This window comes from Rhinatrema bivittatum, chromosome 2 (assembly GCF_901001135.1).
Source record: "Rhinatrema bivittatum chromosome 2, aRhiBiv1.1, whole genome shotgun sequence".
Lineage (NCBI taxonomy): Eukaryota > Metazoa > Chordata > Amphibia > Gymnophiona > Rhinatrematidae > Rhinatrema > Rhinatrema bivittatum.
The window spans coordinates 423,513,287-423,532,601 of NC_042616.1; the positions used below are offsets into that span (position 1 = coordinate 423,513,287).

Below are 19,315 nucleotides of genomic sequence, written 5' to 3' on the forward strand. Positions count from 1 at the left end.
CACTTCCTGTATTGCTGGGGGGTGACATGCCAATTTCATTGGCCACTTCCTTCCACCCCCATTCTCTAGCTTAAATGTCTGATAATATATGATCTGGATTTCTCAGTTAGCATTCTCCTCCATGCTACAGACAGATGTAGGCCATCCTTTCATATAACCTTTTACTGCTCCATACACAGCTCCAGTCACCAATGTATCCAAAACAATTTTTTGTACACCAGGTTTTGAGCCAGGAATGTAGTTCATTTTGCAAATGCAATTCATAGTGTAAGGGAGGGGAAAAATTCCATAGCACGATGGCACCTGCTTTGTAAGTAACAGCTTCCTCAAACAACGTTGGATTATTTGAGCAAATACTGGAGGAGGTTGCTAGATACTGAGGTCTCCAAGAGGGATAAAGAGATGATTTTCTAGCTATTGCACAAAGCGAATGTTGATGTGGCTTTGAAAGAAATATAGATCAAGCTTATACCGCTAATATATAGATGACAAGTGATAATTCAAACTTGTGAGGTCTCTTATATGTTCTAAATATCAGCATGAACACAGCACTATGCTACACAGATTTTTAATATGTCATAAAATGTTGTCTTTTTGTACGGAAATCTTGTTCCTTCAGAGAGGAGAAACATTATTAGATTTCTTGGGGGTCCCGAGGATCTTTAAGGGAGTAGATCATCTTCAGTTTAATCTTTATCTATAAACAGTAGAATAACAAAACAAGGAAAAAAACAATAAACCAAAAAATAAGAATACAGGTGGATGTGGACTAAGGGTGTCTAAATCTATATGAACACTGGATGTTACATAGAGATGCGTTGACCATGGAGCTTCCATTTGAAAGTTACTACAGTGCCGATTTCCGGATATACCATAATTCAGGAGTCAAGCAAGATGTGGAAGCAGCATGAGCAGGAGCCAGCAAATCCAGAGGCCACGCCCCCCCTCTATACAGCACTCATTGATGCAGCAGAAGCACCATTTGTTGGTGTCAGCATCGCCAAAGCTGAAGTCAGCACTGAAGCATGCATAATCAATGCACTCTGTGCAGGAACAGACCTTGGTGGGGCCTGGTGGAGACTGCTTAAAGTTACCTCCCTGCATATTGGTATCCTTATCTAAGTCCCACTACCTCGATCTGGGCTTCCTTTGGAAACTCTGGATCAGATATGCTCCACTGTGCCTCTGATTTCTGTGTGAGCACCAGTACTTTTAACTCAGAAGAGATTTCCTTCCTGGTTTGTAGGAAGATGACCCTATATTGATTTCAAAGGAGGATGTCTCTTCCCCTCTGAAACCATAGACAAGTGGCTGAATTGGTGAAGACTTTCTTTACCTTGAAAGCGGCCAGCAACAAGGAGGGCACCCTTCGACCTCTCCTCTCCAGAATGTCAAATTTGTTCCCCCAAGGTGGAGTCATAAGAACATAAGAAACATAAGAAAATGCCATACTGGGGCAGACCAAGGGTCCATCAAGCCCAGCATCCTGCTTCCAACAGTGGCCAATCCAGGCCACAAGAACCTGGCAAGTACCCAAAAACTAAGTCTATTCCATGTTACCATTGCTAATGGCAGTGGCTATTCTCTAGGTGAACTTAATAGCAGGTAATGGACTTCTCCTCCAAGAACTTATCCAATCCTTTTTTAAACATAGCTATACTAACTGCACTAACCACATCCTCTGGCAACAAATTCCAGAGTTTAATTGTGCATTGAGTTAAAAAGAACTTTCTCCGATTAGTTTTAAATGTGCCCCATGCTAACTTCATGGAGTGCCCCCTAGTCTTTCTACTATCCCAGAGCTTTCCAAACTTTTCATGTTGGTGACACACTTTTTAGACAAACATAATTTCGGGACACAGTAATTCAGTCTACTAGCAAACCAGAGGTTAAAGGTTAAACGAACAAAATGTATTTCGACAATTTATGTATGTTTCCTTAAATATATACATAATAAAATGTTTCACGACACAACCTATCTTGTGAAAATCTTTCATTTATATTAAAAATATATAATATTCCAAGATTAATGTTATTGTTATAATTTATGAGTAACAATAATAAAACAAAGTTATTGTGTTATTCAATTTACCTCTTTAATGAGATATATGAGCTTGATGGGATGAGCACAGCTTTTGAATATTTGGTGTTAATAAGAAAGTCCAAAGGGTCTTCTGTGTAATTTTAAAAAGCTGGCCAGTTTCACACTATATAATTATTTGATAGCCTCATTCAACTAATTCTATATGGCTATGAGAGTGAAGACTGGAATTTATAGGAAGGGACAGAATGTCAATATAAATCCTGCACCTCCAGTTCTGTAACTCTGTGCATCCACTGAAATTCCCCCAAACAATGGAGCTTGAATGTTTCCCTTACAGCTCATCATACTAAAGATGTTTTCAAATTCTGGTGTCACCTCACAGTAACAGCAGCACAAACACCTTCCACTGCCAGGCACATTGTGAACGAAAATAAAACCTCGCAAAAAAAAAAAAAAGACACTCAAAATCTATACTGCAATCCCATCATAACATAACAGTAATAACACCAAGGACTCAAACAACAATAACCCTACCTGTGAAAAAGCAAGGGTAAATATTATACTGGGTCCTAGAATACCAATACACCACCTACTGAGGAAACAAAACAAACCCGATTGCTATAGATCCCTATGCTAGTGAATTTCTCATCATGGTCACACACACAGAGCAGAGACAGACCCTCACCAAATACAGAATACAAAATAAAGGAGCACAAATTAGACAAAACCTGAAATGGAAACCCCAAGAAGCCAGACTCTGTGTATTAATAATGGAAAACCAGAACCACCATTCCTCATAAAACAAATAAAATCAAGAAACATAAAGCATCAGTTCTAATAGTAAACCATACTAATAAAAGAATATTTTAAAACTACTGATAAATAGAATTTCTATTCATTAAAATCATATACATTTTTTACAATTTCCTAAACACCAATAAAATATTTCAAAACAGCACATATATATCAAATAACACCCAATAATTAAAACTAATAAGGATTTTAAAAAGCCCCTGCTGTCCATACGTGGGAGCTCTTGATTTCCAGTCACCCTGATATTGTCAAGGATTAGGAGGTTATCCTCTCTCTCTCACACATACTCACATTTCCATTCTCTCTCACACATATACTGTCACATACATACACATTCATGCTCTTATACCCACCATAACCTCTCGCTCTCACAGACACTAAGACACTCTCTCTCCCTCCACACCCCCCCCCCCCCACACACAAACTCTTACTCCCCTGGATTTTCTCATACATACTCTGTCTGGCTCCCTCACATACACACAAACACACACACCCAGGCAAGCTCCCAGTCATTCTCACACACTGAAACTGACCCCCAGGCAGGCTTCCATTCAATTTCACACCACTCCCTCAGGCATGCACACATTCATTCTCACACACACAGACCCCCAGGCAGGCACCAATTCATTCTCACACACACATACACCACACACAGGCCGGCACCTATTCTCATACACAGACACACCCTCAGGCAGGCACACACTAAAGGCAAACCCCCTCTCTTTCTTTTGCCAGCAACCTCGGAGCCTCTCTCATTCCTCTGCTGCCACTGTCCACTGCTGCCGCATGGCTATTGGGGAGGCGCTGATTGCTGCTATTGGCACTGAAGCCCATTCTGCTGCCTCCTCTGTGCAGGCCCCGTGGGTTTCCACTTCCTCCATGTTGATCTCCTACATTGTGAAATCAGCATAGAGAAAGTGCTACTCTTGCACATTACCAAAGATTACATGTGCCAATCAGTAAAAAGTAATTTATTTCTTTTTTTTTACCTTTGCTGTCTGATCTTAGTTTTCTAATCGGTTGGTCACAGGCTTTTTTGTTCCACCTCCCCTTTCTTATTTTTTTGCCAATTCCTTTCATATTGTCTTTTTTTCTATTTCTTTTCTCTCCATCTATCTTCTTCCCTCAAACATTCAGTCAGGTTCTCATTCTCACATGCTTTCTCTCTCTCACACACTCACAGGCTCTCTCTCATACAATCATTCATACAGTCTCTCTCTTGCACATGCTGTCTGACTCTCACACACCCAGGCTCTCTCTCACACCCACATGTTGTCTTGCTAAAGCACAGGCTCTCACTGTCACATGCTCTCTCATACAATCATTCATACACAGTCTCTCTCTTGCACATGCTGTCTGACTCTCACACACCCAGGCTCTCTCTCACTCCCACATGCTGTCTTGCTCAAGCACAGACTCTCACTGTCACATGCTGTCTCTCTCACACACACACACACAGGCTCTCTCACATGCTGTCTCTGCAAACATTCAGGTCCTCACTCCCACACACAATCTCTCAACTCAGCTCACAGCCGCACACAATCTCTCAACTCAGCTCACAGCCGCACACAATCTCTCAACTCAGCTCACAGACGCACACAATCGCTCAACTCATCTCACAGACGCACACAATCGCTCAACTCACCTCACACACGCACTCTACGGGCCCTCAGCCTCTCTCTTACCTCTGGGCCTCCTCTTCACGGGTCGCTGCAGGATGGGCTCTGCAGCGGCCCTGATCTTCTCGGGCCGATCCGCGGTGGGGACCCTGCATCCGGCCTCCTCCTCTTCTTACCCGCTGCAACAACGCTGCTGCTCCTCTTCTGCACGCGGCTGACGCTCCTTCCCCTTTCTGCCCGTGTGGCTCCGGCAACATTTTTCTTCCGGGGCCGCATGGGCAGGAAGGAGGCGGAGCACCTGCACGTTTAGACGTGCCCTTTTTCTTCGGGCCGTGGTGACGTGAACTCACCACGGCCATGCCGATCTTCCTGCTGTGTGTCCGCGGCACACAGCACAGCGATTCTTTACTGCTCAGCCGCCAGTGGGATGAGCTCCACTGGCGGCTGCATTGGCTCCTACTTGCCGGTGTGTCACGTGCACCGGGCTTGCGCGACACACCGGCACACCTCAGGCGACACACACTTTGGAAAGCTCTGTACTATCCGAAAGAGTAAATAACCGATTCACATCTACCCGTTCTAGACCTCTCATGATTTTAAACACCTCTATCATATCCCCCTCAGTCGTCTCTTCTTCAAGCTGAAAAGTCCTAACCTCTTTATTCTTTCCTCATAGGGGAGTTGTTCCATTCCCCTTATCATTTTGGTAGCCCTTCTCTGTACCTTCTACATCGCAATTATATCTTTTTTGAGATGCGGCGACCAGAATTGTACACAGTATTCAAGGTGCAGTCTCTCACCATGGAGCAATACAGAGGCATTATGACATTTTCCGTTTTATTCACCATTCCCTTTCTAATAATTCCCAACATTGTTTGCTTTTTTGACTGCCGCAGCACACTGAACCGATGATTTCAATGTGTTATCCACTGACACCTAGATCTCTTTCTTGGGTTGTAGCACCTAATATGGAACCCAACATTGTGTAATTATAGCATGGGTTATTTTTTCCTATATGCATCACCTTGCACTTATCCACATTAAATTTCATCTGCCATTTGGATGCCCAATTTTCCAGTCTCACAAGGTCTTCCTGCAATGCTTTAGGAGTTCCCAACAGAGGTGCAAGTGGTGGTATCTAGCCCTCATCAGATAGGCATGCCATCTCTCTCTGCAGAGGAATCTAGCCAGTCCAAGAGTGGAGCATGGGATGCCACCATCTGGAGTATGCCTCAGGAACATTTCCCTCTGAGGTAACCAGGGACCCCACCACAATTGCCATCTTCATTGAGGTTATGAATTAGTGTCTCTTCACATCCTAGATCCGAGGAAGGGTCTACAGGGATTCCTTGAGAACCCTTACCTGACTTGCTAGAGTATGTATCATCTTCAGGAATTTGAAGCATATCTCATGCTTCAAATTCCTGGACAAGCTGGGCAAGGTGATCAAGTCAATATCTGTAGGGACAAAGATCCCCATGTTGAGGTCTTTAGGCTACTTCAAATTCTGGAAACACCTTCCAAACCTGCAATAATTCTGATTCATTCAATCATGTGGGATTTACAAATGACAATGTGAATATCCAGTTTCCTCCTCCCCAGTAGCCAGGCTCCTGATTTTGGGGTGATTCAACTACTGCACAGTTCAGTGGTGGTGAATTTGTCACTAAAAGGAGCTTAAGACTAAAATCATCTTCACTCCTCTCAGTAAGGACCCTAATCTGTTGGATATTTTTAGAATCTTTCAGAGCTCCATACTCTGTCCACCAACTATACATGCTACAATATATACATGAGAAGTTGAAGCCTCTGGTAGAGTGTCTCAAGGAGCAGAAAGGATATCAGCAGGCTTTTCTGGATGTAGAAGAGTGCAAAAATCTCCTCCGTTCAGTGTATGAATCATTTGATCCTGTGGCAGTATCTTCTGCTGCAGCCAGTGGAGCATGTTAGATGGCCTATTTGAGAGCTAGCAGGCTGCATGCGGACATTCTTAATAAGTTTGCCAAAGTCCCATGTTCAGATGACATTTGCTTTGGGAATAAGGTCAAAGAAACTGTTGCCCAAATTAAGGCGCAACATGCGGCCAGTCAGACCTTATCGACAGAAAACATAAGAACATAAGAAATGCCATACTGGGTCACACCAAGGGTCCATCAAGCCCAATATCCTGTTTCCAACAGTGGCCAATCCAAGTCACATTGACCTGGCAATTACCCAAACAGCTTTCTTCTTCTAGATGTCCTTACTTTGCTATTCTGATCCTTCTTCCAGAGACTCCCCTTCCCCCAGTTTCAGTGGTATGCCCCACCTGGACTATTGCAACAGTAGTTTTTGGCGCACACATGTCTATGCAAGAGATTTATTTATTTGTGTGTTTTTATATACCAAAGTTTGGAGCAAGCCTTCACTCTGGTTTACATGTATAACAATTTCTTGCATTAATAGATATAGTTAAGTAACTTTTAACTTTACTAACAGTTTGATAACGTTTAACTTTAGTAACAGTAACTTGGTCTCTAGTAATAAAACGTTTAACATTGTTCTTCTTATACTAAAGTTCATAACCTTATTATTGAGCATTAACATACAGTTTAATGATTAACTTTACTAACATTAACATGGTTACTAGAAATATGTTTAGTATTGTTCACATTTTCTAGTCAGTGATTTAAGTGCAAATAGTTTATCTTCAAGTTTATCTTCCCATCAGAGCTCAGATCACTGCAATGCTCCACTACATTTAAAAAAAGACTCAAGACTTGGTTATTCAACCAAGCTTTCCCATAACATCAACCTGCGAAATATCCCTGCCAATATCCCCTCAGTGGTAACACGCTAGAGAACTATATAGATCTTCTCTAGAAATCACATGATCTTTGGCAGTCTATTATCTTTGGCAGACTATTATCTTTGGCAGTCTATCATTAAAACCCAGCCTCTAGCCTATATTAGGCACCGCTCATGTTAATTATGTTATTACCCCCATATATCTTAATCCAAGTTAATTCGACCTGTTCATTGTAAGACATTTACTTGTCATTGTTGTTATTGTTTAAAATGTAAACCGAATTGATCAATAATTTTGTTATTGGAAAGTCGGTATAGAAAAATGCTAAATAAATAAATAAGGTTTAACATTAATATTCATTGTTAATGAGAGATGTCAGCCTAAGTCATTGCAACAAGCCCAGCCTAAGCCTGGGCCTAATTTTTGACAAGACTCAACCCTTAGAGGGGAGGATTTATCTATTCCTGGAAGGGCGGTGGAAAATCACCAAAGACAATAGCGTCCTCAAAATTGTGGTGTTTGGTTGCCATGGTTTTCCTCCTTGATTTCCCCCACCACCACTTTTCCTCCTCTCCCTTTTCTTTTCTCTATTCTAATCACTGCATAATGCTCCATCATGTGCCTGATACCAGTTCCCATTCTTACAGTTACCAATCAGGGTAAATAGTCTCCCCACTGTTTGCCCCACCACTCGATAAACCACCACAGACACACAAGGGATATTTCCATGCTTATAGTCCTTCCAAAAGACACTCCATTTATTTTCAAAGATTCCAACCAGATCACCCGTGACAGGCTTCTTTTTAATACCAGATCCATCCATAAAAACTTATCAGTGTTACACAACCTTCTCATAGATGACTCTGCTGACAACCTATGCCTAAACAAAACTTGGTCACATGTAACAGATACTCCTCAGTACATTCAAATCTGTCTTCAAGTTACTCCCTTGCCCTCTCCCTACCTGAGCAAACAGACCTGTAGGATAGCCATTCTTTCAGAGAATCCCTTGGCTTAACCATCTCCCTCACTAGAGTTCTGGATGGCATTGAATCAACCACCCATCCTAAATGGGGGCATTTCATGGTGTATTGCCCACCTAGGCACAGTGCTAAAGCCCTCTAGGAGCTCCTCACAATGTGATACCAAACTCGAACACCCCAGAGCCTTTATTTTGATTGACTTCAACATGTATATGGATGACCCAAACAAATCTAATGTTACAGACTTCTTATCCTCTCTGAAAATCCTGGACTTCACTCTGCTAATAAAGGAGCCTACCCATAAAGCGGGCCACACTCCTACAAGCAACGCTCATACAAGAACCATCAGACAAACTCATCCGAAACACTGCTATTTCTTGGACAGACCACTAACTGGTCCACCTGGAGCTTAGGTCACTCCCAACCAACAAATCCATTAAGGAGGTTTCTTTCAAATTGTCAGACCCACCTCCCACTTCAAACCAGAAAGCTTCTTATAGGTAATGCAAAAGCTGTCAAGGCCTTCAAGGATAGCTGACTGTAAGCTCTACCCCTGTCCTAGTAGAATGCTGATCTCAAGACAGCCCTGGATGTTTGCCCCTATGAGGGCTTCAACAATAAATAACCCCAACCCTACGCCCAGTACACACCAAAGATGAGGAAATTAAAGCAAATGGGAAGAAGACTAGGGCGATGCTAGTGAAAGTCAAAATCCCAAATGGATCAAGCTACTTGCCAAAGACACTTGAAATACTACCACAAAGTTGTTTTGGAAGCTAAAAGACACTACTTATCCACTACAATTTTCCAAGCAAAAAACTCAGAGAACTCTTCTGCACCTTCAGCAAGCTCATAGGAGTTATTTCACCCATACTGCCCTCTTGACAGTCACCCACTGCAATAAACTAACTGAATTTTTCACCAATAAGATTACCAACATCAGATCAGAACTTAATCTTGTCACCACAGACTCCACACTGAATACGATAACCAACCATGCCCTCTCATCCCCTTGTCTCTTTCTGCCCCCTGCCTCTGGAAGAATTGGACTATCTCCTCTCAACCTTCAAGCCCTCAACTTGTCTGATTGACCTGTATCCTATTTGGATTATCAAACAGGCTAAGACTGGTCTCCAAAACATAATTAACTCCCCTCTTTCAGAGGGCCACTTTCCTTGCTGCTATAAGGAAGCTGTGGTAAAAACCCAATTTGAAGAAACTGAATCTGAATCTTAATAACCTTAATTATAGGCCAGTCTCAAACCTTCCTTTCATTGATAAAATCATTGAAAAAGCAGACCTGAGTCAACTCAATGAGCTCTTACAAGCCATAGTCCTTTTGGACCCACTTCATTCTGGCTTCATACCTTACCACAGCATAGACACAGTTCTCATATGCTTGGTGGAACACCTACATCTATACTTTGACTGGGGTCAACAGGCTCTCTTAGTACTTTTAGACCTGTCTGCAGCATTTGACACAGTAGACCACGAGCTCCTTACATCCCAACTAATGGACCTATGTGTCTCAAGCACTGCCCTAGACTGAATCAAAGCCTTCCTCTAGGACCACATGCAAACCATCTCCTTGGGACAGGCCACTTCTCTTCCTCATCTTCTCCCTTGCAGTGTACCACATGGCTCCATTCTATTCCCAACCAATTCACCCAAAACCACTGTATTCCAGTGTACTGAATTGTCTAACAATAATATCAGGAATCAAATAGTACCACCAGTATATTTTAAACACCTCGCAAATGTGCAAAACCAAATATATGTAGGCCCCTTACTTTAAGGGTCTGTATTGTGCAACAGACTCTATTGTTGTATAGGGTCACCTTGCTTTAATTTAGATTTTTATCAATTGTCCATTTTTGTTAAGGTTTTTTCTATTATAGTAAAATTACACAACTCCAGGGAGGGGGACACAAATACTCATCTACTCCATGGTAGTTCACCTGACACAGCTGTGTTTCGGACGATGCCGTCCTGCTTCAGGGGGTGTCCTTCAAAGTTTACTTTTGAGAGCGTCGTAGGGAAGCCTTTTGTACATTCATTGGTATTGCTTCTTTCTTATAATCCACGGCAGCCCCGTTGGACTGCGTCTCCTTTTGAAATGACAACCACCTCAAGTGATCCTTATATACCCTAAAACGGAAGTCTAATTTGCCGGAAGCTCTAGTCCTCTTTCACGTCCGATGATGACGTCACCACCATCGGCTGAGCCGGCAGATACCCCAGTCTTCTTTCACGTCCGAACCGTTTCTCTCTCATATGAATTGTTATTAACAAGGGAGCCCGTTATTAACAAGGGAACAACCGAGGTATCAGTACTACCCTTTTTAGGAAAAAGACAGATCGGACAAACTACTTGAAATATTCTAGTGTTCATCCCTTGGGGCTAAAAAATGGCTTGCCCATTTCTCAATTTTTGAGATTGCAACGGATTTGCTCATCAGTGCAAGAATTCCGGGCACAAGCAGCAGAACTAACAAATAGATTTGCTTTGAGAGGGTACCCGAAAACAATTATTAAAAAGGCATACAAAAGGGCGCTGTATGCCAATGGAGATCTTCTCCTACAATACCAACAACGCCCTTTTTCCCAAAAACTTACATGCACCCTCCAGTATTCAAAACAAGTGGGCAGGGTAGTCAATATCATCAAAACACATTGGCATGTTTTAACCCTTCAACCAACTTTTCAGTTTGAACCACGGTTTGCCTTCTTTAGGGGCCAGAACCTTAGAGATATAATGGTTAAATCGACGTTTGTATCTACAGCTACATCTCAATTATCCGGTGGCCACCAAGGATGTGGTCACTGTGATATGTGCGCCCTGGCAATGACAGGGAATCAATGGCACGTTCCCAATTCCGACAAAATCGTGAGATTAAATGGATCGACCACCTGCGAGTCGGAACGAGTGATCTATGTCATTCAGTGCCCGTGCAAGTTGCTGTACATTGGCCGCACGAAACGCAAAATAAGAACCCGGCTTATAGAACATAGAAGTTGTATAAGAACCGAGAAAGTAACTGCGCCGATGGTACCGCACTGTATCAGGCATCAGCACCAGTTCACGGACCTAAGATGGCTCATCCTGGAACAGGTGCGTTTAGATCCACGTGGGGGGGACATTCAATTCCGCTTAAACATGCGTGAACAACACTGGATCTACTTTTTAAACACAGTAGACCCTACAGGATTAAATGAGAAAGTAAACTGGTATTCGTTGATCTAGATGCAAGGCAGTATATATTTGGATGTGGACGTAGACCCAATAAGACATAGCTGCCGATGGATGGACATGTGACCACCGTTGCGGCTACAGAAATTTTGGGTTATAAATTGTATTAGCTCTGTTGAGCCACCTAATATTAATCCGTGGGGGTATTAACCACCCATGGATGACGAGAAAGACACCTGTTTGTCGAATATGTAGGATAAGGGACACCAAGATGAAGTGGTGGTGTTCATGTTATTCTTAAATCCAATCCGCAGTGAAAGGTGTTTTTGTTGCCTGTGACGTGCCTATGAGGAGGAGTTTATCCAAATGAGAACGACCAGAAAGGAGACTTATTCTGTTGCAGCGACAACAGTAGCCAAGCAGTGCAAGACGGTGGAAACGAGCTAACAGGTTGAAAACTGTGATGAGTGGTCTAATGTGATGTCGTATGTATGGTAAGAGGGCTCTCTGAGATTTTAGAGGGCTCCCTTGTTAATAACAATTCATATGAGAGAGAAACGGTTCGGACGTGAAAGAAGACTGGGGTATCTGCCGGCTCAGCCGATGGTGGTGACGTCATCATCGGACATGAAAGAGGACTAGAGCTTCTGGCAAATTAGACTTCCGTTTTAGGGTATATAAGGATCACTTGAGGTGGTTGTCATTTCAAAAGGAGACGCAGTCCAACGGGGCTGCCGTGGATTATAAGAAAGAAGCAATACCAATGAATGTACAAAAGGCTTCCCTACGACGCTCTCAAAAGTAAACTTTGAAGGACACCCCCTGAAGCAGGACGGCATCGTCCGAAACACAGCTGTGTCGGGTGAACTACCATGGAGTAGATGAGTATTTGTGTCCCCCTCCCTGGAGTTGTGTAATTTTACTATAATAGAAAAAACCTTAACAAAAATGGACAATTGATAAAAATCTAAATTAAAGCAAGGTGACCCTATACAACAATAGAGTCTGTTGCACAATACAGACCCTTAAAGTAAGGGGCCTACATATATTTGATTTTGCACATTTGCGAGGTGTTTAAAATATACTGGTGGTACTATTTGATTCCTGATATTGTTGTTAGTCCATTCTATTCCCAACATTGTTCAACATGCATTTAGCTCCACTTGGCAAGCTAATCAGGAAATACCATATCTCATTCCATGCCTATGCAGATGATATTTAACTACTATGTCCCTTAGATACCAATTCTGCTCTAGCTATTGCTAACCTAAATACCTGCCTCAAGAAGATAGCAAACTGGCTTCACGTCACTAAACTAAATCTTAACCCTCAAAAAACAAAAGCACTTTGGATTGGAAAATTAGACCACTGACACCCCCACTCCAGAGTAATACTTAAAGGATCTTTTCTGCTCTTCAGTCACCAAGTCAGAAGTTTCAGGATCATACTGAACTCTAATCTCACCTTTGAGGCCCATAAACACTCCATCTCACCTTTGAGGCCCATATACACTCCATCTCAAAATCGGCCTTCTTCCACCTACATCTTTGAGTCCTCCATCCCCTCTTTGATGCTCCTGCCTATGCTACAGTCATTCGGGCCTTTGTAATCTCCCACCTGGACTCCTGTAATTCCATTTACATAGGATTACCAAAGAAGCTGATTTGACAGCTATAATTTATACAGAATATCTCAATACATGCAGATTTGAACATGTCATCCCTCTCCTGAAATCTCTTCATTGGCTTCCCTATCTCTTTTTGCACCACTTTCAAACTCCTCCTAGTCTATAGAGCAGTCAAGGACTTGTGTCCCTCCTACCTATCCAGCTGACTTTCTCTATACATTCTCGCTTGTCCTCTTTATACTCTATCCAATGCTTGCCTAATTGTACTTGCTTCCAAGGAAATGCACTTCTCTAGCACAAGAGAGAGAACTTTTGCTGGAACTCCTTACCACTGGACATTAGGCCAACACCAGATATCATGACCTTCCTGAAACAACTTAAAACCCGGCTGTTTAAAGAGGCCTTTGATCCATGAATGTGGGTTATTGGCTCTTCTTTCATAATTCCTCACCTTCGTAACTCCCTGATTTGGGTCTTGTAGTGATTGATAATGTTAGCTGTTACTACTATTTTGTTCGCTCTCATGCTCACCTGGTAATCCCTGGTTCTGGTTCATGTGTGAAGGTCCCAGTTGGCCATTGTTGGGGTCTGCTTTTATTGCCTACACTTTATGCCTTTTATGTAATTCACACACTTTGTATGTTGGTCCTTACTGACCTTGTTTTTTTGTAACATGCTTTGAACTCACTCGTTGGAAAAGCATGTAATAAACGATTATGATACCATTTGCTCTTCTCCCATTCTCCAGCATTACGCCAATGTTTAGCCTTCAATCTGGATTCATCTCACTCAGTCTAACTCTGTCTTGAATTAATTCTCAGCCAACAGGTGATTATAACCTATCCCAGGGCTGGTGCAAGAGTATTTGGCACCATAGGCAAACCTTTGCTCATAAACCCTCCTCCCACAATGTACGTCTAGCACAGTGCTCCCTCCTACCAGTGGAAGTGGCTCCAGAACCAGAGCTCCCTTCTTTGGTTGTATTGGCTCTGGCTCAACACCCTTCTGGGCCTTATGCTGGTGGGATTTTGTTGCCCCCAAAAATTTGACACTGTAGGTGACTGCCAAGTCTGCCTGATGCAAGCATCTACCTTGATTGTCTCTTCCAGAGACCATGAGAAGGGTCCTACTCCCACTATTTCCATATCCTCAAGAAGTCAGGGGGATTGAAATCCATCCTGTGTTTACAGAGACTGACCAAAACCCTGCTATGGGAGAAATTTAAAGGAATTCCATCCACACAATCCTGCCCTTCATTTAAGTGGGAGGCTGGATGTTCACCCTGGATCTAAAAGATGTGTATACTCACATACCCATATATCAGTCTCATTGGAACTACCTCCGATTTGTAGTGGATTCCTCTCACTACCAATACACGGTTCTTCCTTTTGGGCTTTCAGCAGCTTTGAGTGTCTTCATGAAATGCCTAGTAGTAGCAGCGGCACACCTTTGTCACCAGGGAATTTGTTTTTCATTACATGGACAACTGGCTGTGATGGGACCATCCCAAGAAGGGGTGTTGGATTCCCTGCAGAAGACAATCCAGTTGTTTCAGTTGCTAGGGTTCGTAATCACCTTTGCCAAGTCAAACATTTCTACCCAGAGAATAAAGTTCATTTGGGGCATGAATAGACTTGGAGGAGACATCATTCCTTCCATCAAATTGAGTGTTTGTCTTCAAACATTTATCCAGAACTCACTACAGTGGCATCAAGTCGCCCAGCCTAAGGAATCCTGGTTATCTTTAGGCATAAGGCAACATTGGTATATTTATTTATTTATTTATTTATTTATTTGAAGCTTTTATATACCGAGGTTTAGCGCATGCCTTCACCCCGGTTTACATTGAAACGAAACAATGATACATAGAACAAGTAGTGAAACAAAAGTATATGCATATAACAGGTCATGGAGCAGGTTGTAACAGGAAATAACTAAAATAGTTTAAGCCAAATAACGAAAATGAATATAGAAACGAAAAACAAGGAAGGTATATACAAACTCATGCTCCAAATACAAGAAAGTATGAGTGGGAAATGAAGGAAAGAAGGGGGGGGGAATGGGTGGGAGGTAGGGGTCGGGGGGGATAGAGGGGGAGGCAGTGGGAGGAGGAAGGGGTAAATATCTGCGGAAAAGAGAAGAGGGGAGAAGGAGATGGAGGCTTAAGGCATCACAATTGTAATTTGCTTAAATCATCATTGAAAGTCTGGCTGAAGATCCAGGTTTTCAGTTCTTTTTTGAATGATTTATTATCGATGATATTGGTGAGGTAGCATGGTAGGGCATTCCAGAGTTTTGGCCCAGCTATGGAGAGAGCTCTATTTCTGGTGTTCGTAAGCTTTGCCATGGGATATGTGGGTATTTCGAGAAGTCGTTTGTCAGAAGTTCTGGTGTTCCGTTGAGGTTTGTGGGGGTGGAACATTTTACTGACTGCGGAGTTATCTGTATTGTGTACTGCGTCGTGGATGATCGTCAGGGTTTTGTATTCTATTCTCTGAATGATTGGTAGCCAGTGTAGACTTTTTAATACTGGGGTGATGTGATCCGATTTTTTATTTCCGGTCAGTACTCTAGCAGCGGCATTTTGCAGTAACTGTAGTGGTTTTATGGTGGATTTGGGGAGACCTAGTAACATTGAGTTGCAATAGTCTAGGCTGCTGAAGATCAGGGATTGTAGTACTGTTCGGAATTCCTGATGGTGGAGGAGTGGTTTTAGGTGTTTTAGTACATGAAGTTTATAGAAACCTTCCTTGGTTTTGGTTGCTATGTTTGTTTTTAGGTTAAGATCTTTGTCGATCCATACGCCGAGGTCCTTTGTTAAACTTTTAGAGGTATGGAGATGTTGTTGATTAGAAGAGAGTTGAGGGAGATGGTTTGGTCTGAGACGTTTCTTCCAATGAGGATACATTCAGTTTTATTCATGTTTAGGCATAATTTTAACTTGTTGAGCATGTTACTAATTGTGGTTAGGTGTTTGGCAGCAGTGCGGAGAGCGTCTTCTATTGAGTTGGTGATAGGGATGATGAACTGAATGTCGTCGGCGTACAGAAAGAAAGTTATTCCAAGACTGGAGATGAGGTGGCAGAGAGGGATTAGGTAGATGTTAAAGAGGGTGGCCGAAAGGGCAGAACCTTGTGGTACACCGGTGTCTAGAGGGAGGGGTTTTGATGAGATGATATTCATAGTGACCTTGAAGGATCTGTTATTTAGGAAGGAGGTGAACCATTTGAGGGTGGTGCCGGAGAGGCCGATGTTTGTGAGGCTAGATAGAAGGATTTTGTGATCAACGGTATCGAATGCCGCGGAGAGGTCTAGGAGTATTAGGAGGTGGTTAATCTTGATGTCAGCACTTCTTAGAATTTCATTGGATAGGTTGGCGAGAAGTGTTTCCGTGCTGTGATTTTTTCTAAATCCGTGTTGATTCGCGTGTAGTATGTTGTTTGATTCAAGGTGTTCGTTTAGTTGTTTATATGTTTAGTTGTTTATATGTGATAAACATGACAGTCCTCCACTGTCTTGACCATGGGGATCAACTGCTTGAGAGCGTGAGTCCATTTCACACCCCATGAAGATTACCAAGGAGATGAAAATGTCTATCCTTTGGCAGTGATATCCAGAGGACCTGGAGATAGGTCTTCACGTCAAATTCTGCCTTATCTGGTGACACACAGAGGCTACATGAATTTTGCATCTTTTAATTTAGAAGAACATTTTCTGTTTAACAAGTGTCTGTACAAAGCAAATAATGGCTCCAGAATTCTAAGTGTTTATTTTTATGTCCAGACACGTTTGTTTTTCCTTTAACTTAGCAAATCCAAGTCACTTTTACCTATTTTTCGTATCCAGAACTATAGAATCATAGTAGGTGAAGGCTTGAACTGTCCTTACCTCACAGCTTGCATCCTAGGCAAAGAAATGCTCTGAGGAGTGTCTTAAGTTGAGACAGAGGTAGATATAGATGTGGTTGCAGATTTCACAGTGTGCTGTTTAATCATTATGCTGTATTAGGAAACCATTATTTACCCATGTATATTTGAGGCGCAGACTAACTTGGTTACAATTTTCCTGATTTTTCCTTTTTTCAAGGTTTGCTAGCTACATGTATATTCAGTTTTAGAGTACCTTTAACCATTAATGGGAAAATATCTAGGCTGGGTGGTTCTAGAACAACCTCCAGTGGAGAAAGTGGTGGTAAAAACATTATCTGAAGTCAAAGTATGAGACAAGCACAAAGAATCCTTATTTGTGGGAGAGGGGAGTAAAGCCAGAGAATAAAATAAAATCTGTGGTATTACAATAGGAAAGTAAAATGGATAGACCAAATCGGCTTTCTGTTTATCCTGTTCTTCATTTACTCAACACTGCTCAACTGGATTCCTAACTTATGTTTCACATTCCCTATTTTGAAGATTCTTCAAAAATGGCATCCAGTAACTATTGATGGGAGGTGGGAGAAATTAAGTAATTCTTATGGTGATACCTGCTGACTGAAGCAACACTAGTCAACCTAAGAGATCCCTGCATTACTTTGGTTTATTTTTTATGGGCGAAAACTGGAAAAAAAATATTGGAACTGCCTAAACCAGTTCCACAAGAATGGAGAAGGGGACCTTCAGCAGCAAAGAAACAACCTCTTTAATGCTGTGTAGTCCAGTTTGCAAAGCAATAGTTGTACAGTATTATTTACATTCTAGAAACTATGATGACTTATTTTCAAAGCACATAGCTGCCCACTCCCTGTGGAAATCAAACTGCCTAAGTTTCCCCGGCTCATTTGCTTCAACTTCTAGGAAAAAAAACATTTGGAAGATCTGGGAAAGTAAAATGTCTTACTGCTTTTCAGGGTTTGGACCAAGCAGCATGGACTACGGCATGGTGGGTGGAAAGGACACCGGAACAGAGTCTCGATTTAAACAATGGACATCCATGATGGATGGCCTGCCCTCTGCTGTGTCACAAGATGCCAATATACATAAAAATGGTAAGAGATCCCACCTAGGGATTGCATATTAGGATTTCAAGAGCCATAGAGATTTATACAATAGAAACTAGAATAGTATTCTTACAATGCGTTGAAGGTCCCTGTAATTTTCACGTGTAATCAAATTACCTGGAAATTTGATGGAAGGATTTATTTTTCTTGAAGTGGCAGCATTTAATCTGGGAAATATATAAATATGAGACACTTTAAAAATATTGTACATAACCATGCAAGTGCACTGAAAAAGTCAACAGGCAGACAAAACTTACTCATTTATTGTAAGAAAGCTGAACAATCCTATAAAAATCAAAGATTACAAAATGTATTAAACTGCCAATGTTTCATTTCTGTCCATTACATTTATATTATCCATGAATATCTTTATTTACATGCCTTGACTTCCTCTGTTAAACTGTCTATATTTCAAAATACCCTGCTGCCACATTAATAGTTTTCTTGTTCTTCATATTGCTGGGACATTTTATGACAGAGAGCCTGAATGCTGCTGCTATTAGACACCTTTTGTTTAATACCTATGAGCTCTACTCTGCAGCTGGGTACAGAAGGTGCTCAGATAATTTATATCACATGAAACATCTGAGCAATATGAAGAGAGTATATTTTACCTTTATCCTTCCCATCCTTACTATTACCAGTTTCTGTTTTCTGATGCTATATAGATTAAATACATTTTCAGAGCTGGTTTTGAATTAGCAGCACACACTTATTTTAACTGTCAGATGAATTTCTGAAAATCTCTGAAAGCAGAAACCATTTTTTAGATTCCAAATGATCAAGGACCTGATTTTATCATAAGTATAAGAAATCACCAAAAAAGTTCCAAATTTCTAGTAAGCCGCATAGAACCATGGATATAGCACCATATAAATACCAAATAATTTTGTATTGTCAATATTTTTATCGGTTGCTGTTCTAGGAGGTAGCAGCAGGTGGGGGCATAGAAGAGGAGGAGGATGAAACAGTAAGGTTTGTAGTGGTAGATGAGGCCCGGGAGAGAGTAGGTGGCAACAACTGCAGTGGTAGATCAGGAGCCAGCGGGGAGTTTTGGGGTATCGATAAGCTACAAAAATTAAATGAAAAAACAATTTTTTTTGGGGGGGGGGGTTAAGAAAAATTGCTATAAGTGAACATATCAGGTTCCTGCTAATTATCTTTCTCCATTGTTTTTCTTTAAATTTATTAGTATTTCTGTCTTACTAACTCAATGTCTGTGAGGTTGAAATGCCCTGAGGGCCTCTGTGTACCTATA

The 19,315-nt window shown here is 41.8% G+C and overlaps 1 protein-coding gene and 1 non-coding gene across 2 annotated transcripts in view; both read left to right on the forward strand.

The window, feature by feature from the left end:
- The window catches only part of TNRC6B (trinucleotide repeat containing adaptor 6B), an 877,462-nt gene that overhangs the window by 740,348 nt on the left and 117,799 nt on the right, over window positions 1-19,315 (forward strand). Inside the window, exon 19 of the mRNA XM_029590231.1 lies at window positions 17,908-18,045. Within this exon, the coding sequence (XP_029446091.1) occupies window positions 17,908-18,045 (138 nt within the window). The remainder of the gene's footprint in view (window positions 1-17,907; window positions 18,046-19,315) is intronic.
- On the forward strand, window positions 17,753-17,834 carry LOC115086396. Its single transcript, XR_003855270.1, has one exon. It is a non-coding gene; the product is annotated as a small nucleolar RNA SNORD121A (small nucleolar RNA).